This window comes from Carcharhinus amblyrhynchos, unplaced genomic scaffold (genome assembly GCF_965287045.1).
Source record: "Carcharhinus amblyrhynchos unplaced genomic scaffold, sCarAmb.v2.hapA chromosome_162, whole genome shotgun sequence".
NCBI lineage: Eukaryota > Metazoa > Chordata > Chondrichthyes > Carcharhiniformes > Carcharhinidae > Carcharhinus > Carcharhinus amblyrhynchos.
In genome coordinates this window covers 1-12,594 of record NW_027649902.1, presented here as the reverse complement: position 1 = coordinate 12,594, position 12,594 = coordinate 1, and the positions used below count along the sequence as shown (strand labels likewise).

Below are 12,594 nucleotides of genomic sequence, written 5' to 3'. Positions count from 1 at the left end.
AAATTGGAACGAGCTACGACGGCAGAGGATCGTCACAGAGCCACGGACAGTGCACAAAGGAGGCCATTCGGCCCATCGGGTCTCCGCTGACTCTCCCGAAGAACATCTTACCCAGACTCTCCCCGTAACCCTGCACATTTCCCCCGCCAATCCACCTAACCTGTACATCTTTGGACACTAAGGGGCAATTTAGCATGGCCAATCCATCTAACCGACACATCTTTGGACATTAAGGGACAATTTAGCATGGCCAATCCACCTAACCTACACATCTTTGGACACTAAGGGGCAATTTAGCATGGCCAATCCACCAAATCTACACATCTTTGGACACTAAGGGGCAATTTAGCATGGCCAATCCACCTAACCCGCACATCTTTGGACACTAAGGGGCAATTTAGCATGGCCAATCCACCAAATCTACACATCTTTGGACACTAAGGGGCAATTTAGCATGGCCAATCCACCTAACCTGCACATCTTTGGACACTAAGGGGCAATTTAGCATGGCCAATCCACCTAACCCGCACATATTTGGACACTAAGGGGCAATTTAGCATGGCCAATCCACCTAACCCGCACATCTTTAGACACTAAGGGGCAATTTAGCATGGCCAATCCACCTAACCTGTACATCTTTGGACACTAAGGGTCAATTTAGCATGGCCAATCCACCTAACCTGCACATCTTTGGACACTAAGGGACAATTTAGCATGGCCAATCCACCTAACCTGTACATCTTTGGATACTAAGGGTCAATTTAGCGTGGCCAACCTGCAAATCTTCGGATTGAACGGAATGAGATGGAACATTTTAAGTTATGAAGAGAGGTTGGGTAGGCTTGGGTTGTTTTTCTTGGAGCAGAGAAGCCTGAGGGGGCAACCTGATCAAGCCCAACAAGATTATGAGGGGCATGGACAGTGAATAGGGAGAAGCTGTTCCCCTTAGTTGAAGGGTCACGGGGTTGAGGGTGAGGGGCAGGAGGTTTAGGGGGGATTTGGGGAGAAGCTTTTTTACCCAGAGGGTGGGGAGGGTCTGGAATGTGCTGCCTGGGAGGCGGGATGCCTCACATCCTTTAAAAAGTACCTGATGAGCACTTGGTACATCATAACATTCAGGGCGATGGGACAAGTGTTGGTAAATGGGATTATAGGTGGATGGGTCAGCTGTTTCTCATGTGTCGGTGCAGACTCGATGGGCTGAATGGCCTCTTCTGCACCCTATGATTCTCCGGGCCACCCAGATTCAGTCTCTGCCCCGTATCTCCACAGCCTGGGACCCAGGGTCTGCACATCCCTCCCCTAGGTATCTCCATCTCTCTCTCTCTCTCTCTCTGTTCCATTGAATCGCTCCTGTCGTAGTCTCCTGAACATCAGTCTTGATACCTCTTCACGCGGACAGGTTTCTGCTTGACCATTCGTTGTATTAAAGGCGCTACATAAATGCAGGTTGTTGTAGATGAAGGATCTGAGCCCAAACCTGAGATCCTGTCTCTGAAACTGTTCCACAGAGGACAAGGGAAGTTGTCCAAAAAATAGTTCTTTTTTTAAGTTTACTGATTAGTGTCACGAGTAGGCTTACATTAACACTGCAATGAAGTTACTGTGGCTGCCTACAAGGATAAGGTGGGGGGATGCAGCAGACGCATGGGGAACACCACCCCCTGCAAGTTCCCCCCCTCCGAGCCACTCACCATCCCGACTTGGAAATATATCGGCCGTTCCTTCACTGCGGCTGGGGTCAAAATCCTGGAACTCCCTCCCTAACAGCACTGTGGGTGTACCTACACCACACACGGGGACTGACTGATGTCCAATCACAATCCTGGAACTTCCTCCCTAACAGCACTGTGGGTGTACCTACACCACACACACGGGGGACTGACTGATGTCCAATCACAATCCTGGGAACTCCCTCCCTAACAGCACTGTGGGTGTCCCTACCCCCCACACACGGGGACTGACTGATGTCCAATCACAATCCTGGAACTCCCTCCCTAACAGCACTGTGGGTGTACCTACACCACACACACGGGGGACTGACTGATGTCCAATCACAATCCTGGAACTCCCTCCCTAACAGCGCTGTGGGTGTACCTACACCACACACACGGGGGACTGACTGATGTCCAATCACAATCCTGGGAACTCCCTCCCTAACAGCACTGTGGGTGTACCTACCCCCCACACACGGGGACTGACTGATGTCCAATCACAATCCTGGGAACTCCCTCCCTAACAGCACTGTGGGTGTACCTACACCACACACACGGGGACTGACTGATGTCCAATCACAATCCTGGAACTCCCTCCCTAACAGCACTGTGGGTGTACCTACACCACACACACGGGGGACTGACTGATGTCCAATCACAATCCTGGGAACTCCCTCCCTGACAGCACTGTGGGTGTACCTACACCACACACACGGGGACTGACTGATGTCCAATCACAATCCTGGAACTCCCTCCCTAACAGCGCTGTGGGTGTACCTACACCACACACACGGGGGACTGACTGATGTCCAATCACAATCCTGGAACTCCCTCCCTAACAGCACTGTGGGTGTACCTACACCACACACACAGGGACTGACTGATGTCCAATCACAATCCTGGGAACTCCCTCCCTAACAGCACTGTGGGTGTACCTACACCACACACATGGGGGACTGACTGATGTCCAATCACAATCCTGGGAACTCCCTCCCTAACAGCACTGTGGGTGTACCTACACCACACACACGGGGACTGACTGATGTCCAATCACAATCCTGGAACTCCCTCCCTAACAGCACTGTGGGTGTACCTACACCACACTCGGGGAACCGCGGCAGGTCCAGGATGGTGGCTCACCCACCAAGGGGGCAATTAGAGATGGGGGCGACAGTGGCCCACATGGATTAATTTTTAGAAAATGTTATCCCGGAAGGCAGAGTTCGAAGGAGCTGGCCATTCCTGAAGCCCGCAAAGTATTCCTGTAATTATATAAAAAACCAAATCCCTCACAAAACGCTGACTCTCTACTCAATGGTTGTTCAATTTCCACTGAGTTACAATTTCCTTTTGGACTTTTCCCCTTTTGAGTGAGGAAGCCTGGGGGGAAGATTGGACAGAGGAATCGGAAATGGTGAGAGCTCAGCGGAAGGGTGGCCAGATAAACCAATTTAAAATAATTGATGAAAGAACTCGGGGGAGAGGAATGTTTTTGTTTTTTTTTTAAAAACGCAGCCGGAGGGCGGAAGCTGACTCAGTAATAGCTTGCAAAGGAGGACTGGATAAGTGACTGAGGATACAGACATCAGCCAGCCGAACAGGAAGGAACAGGGAGAGTGGCGCTAATTGGTTAGCTCCAGCACATTGCCAGCATCCATGGCACTGGGCCAAATGGCCTCAGCTAATCCCCCACAGTGCAGGAAGCGGCTTCCCGGCCCATTGAGTCTGCACTGACTCCACAGAACTGTTTCTTACTCTTCTTCACCTGACCTGCACATCTTTGGACACTAAGGGGCAATTTAGCATGGCGAATCCACCTAACCTGCACATCTTTGGACACTAAGGGCAATTTAGCATGGCCAATCCACCTAACCCGCACATCTTTGGGCACTAAGGGACAATTTAGCATGGCCAATCCACCTAACCTGCACATCTTTGGACACTAAGGGGCAATTTAGCATGGCCAATCCACCTAACCTGCACATCTTTGGACACTAAGGGGCAATTTAGCACGGCCAATCCACCTAACCTGCACATCTTTGGACTAAGGGCAATATAGCACGGCCAATCCAACTAATTTGGGCATCTTTTGGTTTGTGGGAGGAAACCAGAGCACCCGGAGGAAACCCACACAGACACAAGTGGGGAGAACATGCAGACTGCACTGAGAGAGTCACCCGAGGCCGGAATCGAACCCGGGTCCCTGGCGCTGTGAGACAGCAGTGCTAACCCACTGTGCCACAGTGCCCTCTCCAGCGCTGTGAAATATTCATTCGTCCTGTAGGTTAATTACCTGTTCCGCTGTGTGTTGGATAAGAGATGTATTGAGGGGGGGGGCCAATCTAACTTTGGGAGTGGGCACGGTGGGTTAGCGCCGCTGCCTCACAGCGCCAGGGATCTGGCTTCGATTCCCGGCTCGGCTCACTGTCTGTGCGGAGTCTGCACATTCTCCCCGTGTCTGCGTGGGTTTCCTCCGGGTGCTGCGGTTTCCTCCCGCAGTTCCCAAAGATGAGTAGGTTAAGTGGATTGGCCGTGCTAAATTGCCCCTTGTCAGGGGGACTCGCGAGGGTGAAAGCATGGAGTTATGGTGGGGGGGGAGGGGGTAGGGCCTGGCTGGGATTGTGGTCGGTGCAGACTCGATGGGCCGAATGGCCTCCTTTTGCACTGTAGGGATTCTATGACTCCCTGTCATGGGCTGCGAAATAAAATCACTCCGTCCCACCGAACGTTTACTCAAACCCACAGTATTAGTGAGACTGACCTAATGCAGTCGCTGTTCCTACGGTGGTGACAGGCAGTTTTGGGGGGGGGGGGACCAGTGCTGCTTAACAAACGATCAAATTCTTCCTCACGTCAGCACTGCCCCCGCAACGCAGACCAACCAGTCCCGCAGGTATTCACTTCCACGCGCTGAGGATCCCAGACATTTCCAGCGCGTTCCGCTGTTACAGTTTTCGCCCCTCTCCCTCCGACTGTGTCACAGAGCGGGCATCGTCGCCTCGAACTTGAGGCAGACGCGCGGCGTTAAGTAGCAGCTTGGCTGGTGCCCGGGGCTCTTCTCGAGGCTCGTCCCAGCTCCTGTCTGGCGAGATTTGGAACCCCTGGCGCCTCTCCATCCACCCCGCCCCCCGCGCCCCCCCCCTCCCCACAAGCCGTGCAGCTGACTGGGCAGCACAGGGTGGCACAGGGGTGAGCATTGCTGCCTCACAGCACCAGGGACCAGCGTTCAATTTTGGGTGACTGAGAGGTGTCTGCACCTTTTCCGCTGTGTCGGTCTGGGGTTTCCTCCCGCAGTCCAAAGCTGTGCAGGTTAGGTGGATTGGCCATGCTAAATTGCCCCTTAGTGTCCAAAGATGTGCAGGTTGGGTGGATTGGCCATGCTAAATTGCCCCTTAGTGTTCAAAGATGTGTGGGTTAGGTGGATTGGCCATGCTAAATTGCCCCTTAGTGTCCAAAGATGTGTGGGTTAGGTGGATTGGCCATGCTAAATTGTCCCTTAGTGTCCAAAGATGTGTAGGTTAGGTGGATTGGCCATGCTAAATTGCCCCTTATTGTCCAAAGATGTGTAGGTTAGGTGGATTGGCCATGCTAAATTGCCTCTTAGTGTCCAAAGATGTGTAGGTGAGGTGGATTGGCCATGCTAAATTGCCCCTTAGTGTCCAAAGATGTGCAGGTTAGGGTGGATTGGCCATGCTAAATTGCCCCTTAGTGTCCAAAGATGTGTAGGTTAGGTGGATTGGCCATGCTAAATTGCCTCTTAGTGTCCAAAGATGTGTAGGTGAGGTGGATTGGCCATGCTAAATTGCCCCTTAGTGTCCAAAGATGTGTAGGTGAGGTGGATTGGCCATGCTAAATAGGTGAGCGTCTGGGAATCGGGTGGGGAAAGTGGCCTGGGTAAGATACACGGTGAGAGAGTCGTTGCAGACTCAATGGGCCGAGTGGCCTCCTTCTGTGTACTGTGCGGAACCTACGATTGTATGTGTGCGTGTGTGTGTGTGTGTGTGTGTGTGTGTGTGTGTGTCAGATGCCTGGGGGCAGTGGGAGGTGGGGGGCTAATATTAGCCTCAGCTCATGCCTGCGGCGCACATCAGTCCTACAGCTAGTTAGCAGAACAAAATGTATCGCTGCACTGATGTTAACCTTGGGATAATGTCAGTCGAATTGTACAGCTCATTTTCAGACAATTAAGAGCTGATTTTTTTTTCCCTTATCTGCTGTGCCGAAAATGTCAAACATTTAGAGAGCGTTTCTGAGAAGAGGCTGCAGGCTTTGAGATGCCGGCATGCCCGCACGCAGCGAGGGTTGAGTGGATTCTGAAGTGCTACTCGGGGCGGCTTTTTTTTTAATGTGTGAATTTTACTGGGACTGTTCCTGGGTCAGCGCGGGGTTCGTGTGAAGTGTTCGCACTGAGCGGAGGTAGTTACGGGGGTGGGGGGGGGGGGGGGGGCGCCATTCGGCTCATTCCCGTCGCACAGCCCCAGGCCGTTCGGCCTGACAGGACACTGCCAGCCCCCTGGAGAGAGCTATCCGATTCCTCTGGCCCTCCCCCCCCGTCACAAAGACTTCGAATCCGACTGTCGCACAGTAATGGGGGCCGCTCAGCCCGCCCTGCCTGCGCCAGCTCTCCGCAAGAGCATCTCACCCAGCGCAACTCCTCTGAAGTCCCGTCCCATCCACACATTTATCATGGCCAATCCACCTAACCCGCACATCTTTGGGCACTAAGGGACAATTTAGCATGGCCAATCCACCCTAACCTGCACATCTTTGGACACTAAGGGGCAATTTAGCATGGCCAATCCACCCTAACCTGCACATCTTTGGACACTAAGGGGCAATTTAGCATGGCCAATCCACTCTAACCTGCACATCTTTGGGCACTAAGGGGCAATTTAGCATGGCCAATCCACCCTAACCTGCACATCTTTGGACACTAAGGGGCAATTTAGCATGGCCAATCCACCCTAACCTGCACATCTTTGGACGCTAAGGGGCAATTTAGCATGGCCAATCCACCCTAACCTGCACATCTTTGGACACTAAGGGGCAATTTAGCATGGCCAATCCACCCTAACCTGCACATCTTTGGACACTAAGGGGCAATTTAGCATGGCCAATCCACTCTAACCTGCACATCTTTGGGCACTAAGGGACAATTTAGCATGGCCAATCCACTCTAACCTGCACATCTTTGGACACTAAGGGGCAATTTAGCATGGCCAATCCACTCTAACCTACACATCTTTGGACACTAAGGGGCAATTTAGCATGGCCAATCCACCCTAACCTGCACATCTTTGGACACTAAGGGGCAATTTAGCATGGCCAATCCACCTAACCTGCACATCTTTGGACACTAAGGGGCAATTTAGCATGGCCAATCCACCTAACCTGCACATCTTTGGACACTAAGGGACAATTTAGCATGGCCAATCCACTCTAACCTACACATCTTTGGACACTAAGGGGCAATTTAGCATGGCCAATCCACCCTAACCTGCACATCTTTGGACACTAAGGGGCAATTTAGCATGGCCAATCCACCTAACCTGCACATCTTTGGACACTAAGGGGCAATTTAGCATGGCCAATCCACCCTAACCTGCACATCTTTGGACACTAAGGGGCAATTTAGCATGGCCAATCCACCTAACCTGCACATCTTTGGACACTAAGGGACAATTTAGCATGGCCAATCCACCTAACCTGCACATCTTTGGGCACTAAGGGACAATTTAGCATGGCCAATCCACTCTAACCTACACATCTTTGGACACTAAGGGGCAATTTAGCATGGCCAATCCACCCTAACCTGCACATCTTTGGACACTAAGGGGCAATTTAGCATGGCCAATCCACCTAACCTGCACATCTTTGGACACTAAGGGGCAATTTAGCATGGCCAATCCACCTAACCTGCACATCTTTGGACACTAAGGGGCAATTTAGCATGGCCAATCCACCTAACCTGCACATCTTTGGACACTTAAGGGACAATTTAGCATGGCCAATCCACCCTAACCTGCACATCTTTGGATACTAAGGGGCAATTTAGCATGGCCAATCCACCTAACCTACACATCTTTGGACAATAAGGGACAATTTAGCATGGCCAATCCACCTAACCTGCACATCTTTGGACACTAAGGGGCAATTTAGCATGGCCAATCCACCTAACCTGCACATCTTTGGACACTAAGGGGCAATTTAGCATGGCCAATCCACCTAACCCGCACATCTTTGGACACTAAGGGGACAATTTAGCATGGCCAATCCACCTAACCCGCACATCTTTGGACACTAAGGGACAATTTAGCATGGCCAATCCACCTAACCTACACATCTTTGGACACTAAGGTGCAATTTAGCATGGCCAATCCACCTAACCTGCACATCTTTGGACACTAAGGGGCAATTTAGCATGGCCAATCCACCCTAACCTGCACATCTTTGGACACTAAGGGGCAATTTAGCATGGCCAATCCACCCTAACCTGCACATCTTTGGACACTAAGGGGCAATTTAGCATGGCCAATCCACCTAACCTGCACATCTTTGGACACTAAGGGGCAATTTAGCATGGCCAATCCACCTAACCTGCACATCTTTGGACACTAAGGGGCAATTTAGCATGGCCAATCCACCTAACCCGCACATCTTTGGACACTAAGGGGCAACTTAGCATGGCCAATCCACCTAACCTACACATCTTCGGACATTATAAATCATTGAATCCTGCAGTGTAGAAGGAGGCCATTCGGCCCATTGAGTCTTCACTAACCACAATCCCACCCTATCCCCATAACCCCATATATTTACCCTAGCTCGTTCCCCTGATACTAAGGGGCCATTTATCATGGCCAATCCATCTAACCTGCACATCTTGGGAGCAAACCGGAGCACACGGAAGAAACCCACGCAGACACGGGGAGAACGTGCAGACTCCCACAGACAGTGACCCGAGCTGGGAATCGAACCCGGGTCCCTGGCGCTGTGAGGCAGCAGTGCTAACCTCACTGTAGATTTCCTTCCCTAAAGGGGGAAATTCGTGAACCAGAAGGGTTTTTTTTCATGACATTTGATGAGAGTTGTTACTGTTGCCCCATGACTGAAACTGGCTTTATAATTCCAGATTTTATGAATCGATAGTAAATTCCACCAGGCGTCATAGTGTGATTTTAACCCGTGATTTCGCCCCCCTATCTCTCCCCACCAGAAAATTAGCCCTGGGGTTGCTGTAGGCTGGGATGGAGGTGATCTCTGGATTATTAATGCAGTGTCGAGGGACGTTACCACTCCCCTGGTCCTCATATTTGTAATTTTCTCCGGGGCTTTGATTTTGACACTAATCTGCACTGCCCCACAAGCTGTGTGCGCCCAACCTATCCTCATATCTCCACAGAAATCAAACATTTTTCAGACCCACAACCCATATGCCCCCCCCGCGAAATTGAACATTTTTTAGTCCCACAAACCATGTGCTGCCCCCCCCGCGAAATTGAACATTTTTTAGTCCCACCAACCATGTGACACCCCACGAAATCGAACATTTTTTAGACCAACAAACCGTTTAACACCACCCCCCCCCCGGCAAAATTGAACGTTTTTCAGACCCACAAACCGTGTGACCCCCCCCCCCGCGAAATTGAACATTTTTTTGTCCCACAAACCATGTGCTGCCCCCCCCCCGCGAAATTGAACATTTTTTAGTCCCACAAACCATGTGACACCCCGCAAAATCGAACATTTTTTAGACCAACAAACCGTTTAACACCACCACCCCCCCACCCCCCCCCCCCCCCACCCACCGCCCCCCCCCCCGGCAAAATTGAACATTTTTCAGACCCACAAACCATGTGACCCCCCCCCCAACGAAATTGAACATTTTTCCGACCCACAGCCATGTGCCCCCGCCGTGAAATAGAACAAGTATGTGCCCCCTCGCGAAATTGAACATCTTTCAGACTCACAAGCTGTGTGACCCCCCCTCGCGAAATTGAATATTTTTTAGACCCACAAGCTGTGTGTCCCTCACCCCGCGAAATTGAACATTTTTCAGACTCACAAGTCGTGTGGACCCCCCCCCGCGAAATTGAACATTTTTCAGACTCACAAGTCGTGTGGACCCCCCCCCGCGAAATTGAACATTTTTCAGACCGGCGAACATGTTCATATATCTATATTATATTTTTTGTTTTGCCCACATTTTGTCAGTGGTGGTTGGGGGGGGGTGTGGGGGCGGTTCGCTCCCACTTCACTCGTACACGGGTAACTTTGGCAACTCAAAACAAAAATCGGGTCGGTCAGATTAACACGAAAGCCACAGATCGGAATCGACATTCAACGAACTTGAGAGGCGAGCGTCGGCGGGATCCCGGGTGGAGCGGGGAGGCCGCCTCAACCCTGCCGCCCAACCGGCGGCGCAGCCTGTCCAACGTCTCTGAGCCAGCAGGGTCCGATCGGGAAAGCTAACGAGCGATGTAAAGATCCCACCGGCCGTTTTCCATTTGAGGACCCGGGGGGGAGGGGGTGGTGGGAGTTCTCCGGCATTCCGTTCTGTCCGCAACCCGCCCATCCCAAAGCCAGCGCCGGAATGTATCTGACCCAAGCCAAGGGCGCGGTTGGATGAAGAGCGAGAACTGCAGATGGGGTCCTGGCGCTCAGACGATGCTCTCCTCCAGCTCCTCCGAAGCGTAGAAGGCCCCCGCCTTGCCCGTCACCTCGGTCTCGGCGTACTGGAGCAGCATCCCGTGGACCGACTGGCTGCGCTTAGTCCAAATGACGCTGAGCCGCTTGGCGTAGCCGTAGCAGGTGGCGGCGGCGGTGATGTCCCCCATGTCGAAGGAGCAGCTGCGGCGGGCGTTGGTCGCGGCGGCCCCCCCCTCCCCCTCCCCGGGCTGCGCCGCCGGGCGGCCGGCGGAGGCGGGAGGCCCCCCCCCCCGCCCCCGGCGCCCCCTCCCCCCGGCCTGGCCCCCCTCCGTCTCGCCCCGCTGCCGGGAGCGCAGCCTCTTTCTGGGCGGCTTGGCGCGCCCGGTGGTGCTGGGGGCAGGGGGCGGGGCGGGGGCGGCGGGCTTGACCGCCGGGCAGAGCAGGGCGTCGTCGTCAGCGTCGTCGTCGTCGTCGGCGCCCCCCCCCTCCCCCCCCCGCCCCCGCCGCGGCCCCCTCCCCCCCCCACCCCCCCGCGACCGGGCGCCGTCCCTGGCCAGCAGCCGGACGTTGGTCTGGGAGTGGACGTCGGTGACCTTGGGCGAGCGGGCGCCGCCGCAGACCTTGTAGCGGACCATGGCGGCCACGGTGAAGACCAGCAGGGTGACCACGATGACCCCCCCCACGATGACGGTCAGCGTGCCGCCCAGGAAGCGGGCGTGCAGCAGGTGGCAGTGGGGGTACTCCTCCTTGGTGCCGAACTGGGCGCAGCCCACCACTTTGGTGGCGGCCAGCTGGGTGACCGAGTCCCCGTAGATGGCCAGGATGCACAGGTCGTAGTCCGCCCCCGAGATCAGGTTCTTAAGGACGAAAGCCTTGCTGGTGGAAGGGATGATCCTGAGAGGAGGAAAGAGAGAAAGGGGTGAGAGAGCGGCGGAGGAAAAGTCCTCCCCCCCCCCCCGCAACCCTGCGCCAACACTTTCACAGAGGCACCCCCCCACCCCCTGCGAAATTAAACATTTTTTCACTCCCAGCAGCCATGTGCCCCCCCGCGAAATTGAACATTTTTCACACCCACAAGCCATGTGCCCCCCCCGCGAAATTGAACATTTTTCACACCCACAAGCCACGTCCACCACCCCCCCCGCGCAAAATTGAACATTTTTTTAGTTCCATAAGCCAAGTTCCCGCCTCCCGTGAAATTGAACGTTTTTCAGACCCACAAGCCATGTCCCCCCCGCGAAATTGAACATTTTTTAGACCCACAAGCCATGTCCCCCCCCGCCGCGAAATTGAACATTTTTTAGACCCACAAGCCATGTCCCCCCCCGCCGCGAAATTGAACATTTTTTAGACCCACAAGCCATGATCCCCCCCCCCCCGCGAAATTGAACATTTTTCACACCCACAAGCCGTGTGCCCCTCCCTCGCAAAAAGAAAGCATCCTTTCCGGATTTAATTCAGCTTGGTATTGTTGCTTCAGAAAGAACTCTACAAATTGGAGTCGGGAGATAATGCTGCAGCTGTATAAGACCCTGGTCAGACCCCACTTGGAGTACTGTGCGCAGTTCTGGTCGCCTCACTACAGGAAGGATGTGGAGGCTATTGAGAGGGTGCAGAGGAGATTTACAAGGATGTTGCCTGGATTGGGAGGCATGCCTTATGAGGATAGGTTGAGGGAGCTCGGTCTCTTCTCCCTGGAGAGACGATGGTTGAGAGGCGACCTGATAGAGGTTTATAAAATGTTGCGAGGAATAGATAGGGTGGATTCTCAGAGGCTATTTCCCAGGGCTGAAATGGTCACTACGAGAGGGACACAGGTTTAAGGTGCTGGGGAGCAAGTACAGAGGAGATGTCAGGGGTAAGTTTCTCACTCAGAGGGTGGTGAGTGAGTGGAATCGGCTGCCGTCAGTGGTGGTGGAGGCGAACTCGCTGGGGTCTTTTAAGAGACTTCTGGATGAGTATATGGGATTTAATAGGATTGAGGGTTATAGATAGGTCTGTAGGTAGGGATAAGATTGGCGCAACTTGTGGGCCGAAGGGCTTGTTTGTGCTGTAGTTTTTCTATGTCCTAAATGCAGACAATAAAAATAATACAAAACTTACTCCAACTTATAAATCAAAGAAAGGGTGTAATAAAAAAAACTTCATTACTCCAAACCCGGGGGCCTCACCCTGGGCCCCACAGTTCCCAACAGGTTCTTATTTATAATGAGTCAGCTGACCATCATGT

The 12,594-nt window shown here is 53.1% G+C and overlaps 1 protein-coding gene across 1 annotated transcript; it reads right to left on the bottom strand.

The window, feature by feature from the left end:
* Nucleotides 1–9,955: 9,955 nt before the first annotated feature.
* LOC145338751 (leucine-rich repeat and fibronectin type-III domain-containing protein 2-like) lies at nucleotides 9,956–11,258 on the bottom strand (the record flags this gene model as incomplete). Its single annotated transcript, XM_080183140.1, has 2 exons — nucleotides 9,956–10,786; nucleotides 10,919–11,258. Coding segments are annotated over 2 exons (751 nt in total), but the record flags the coding sequence as incomplete, so codon positions are not given.
* Nucleotides 11,259–12,594: the final 1,336 nt, after the last annotated feature.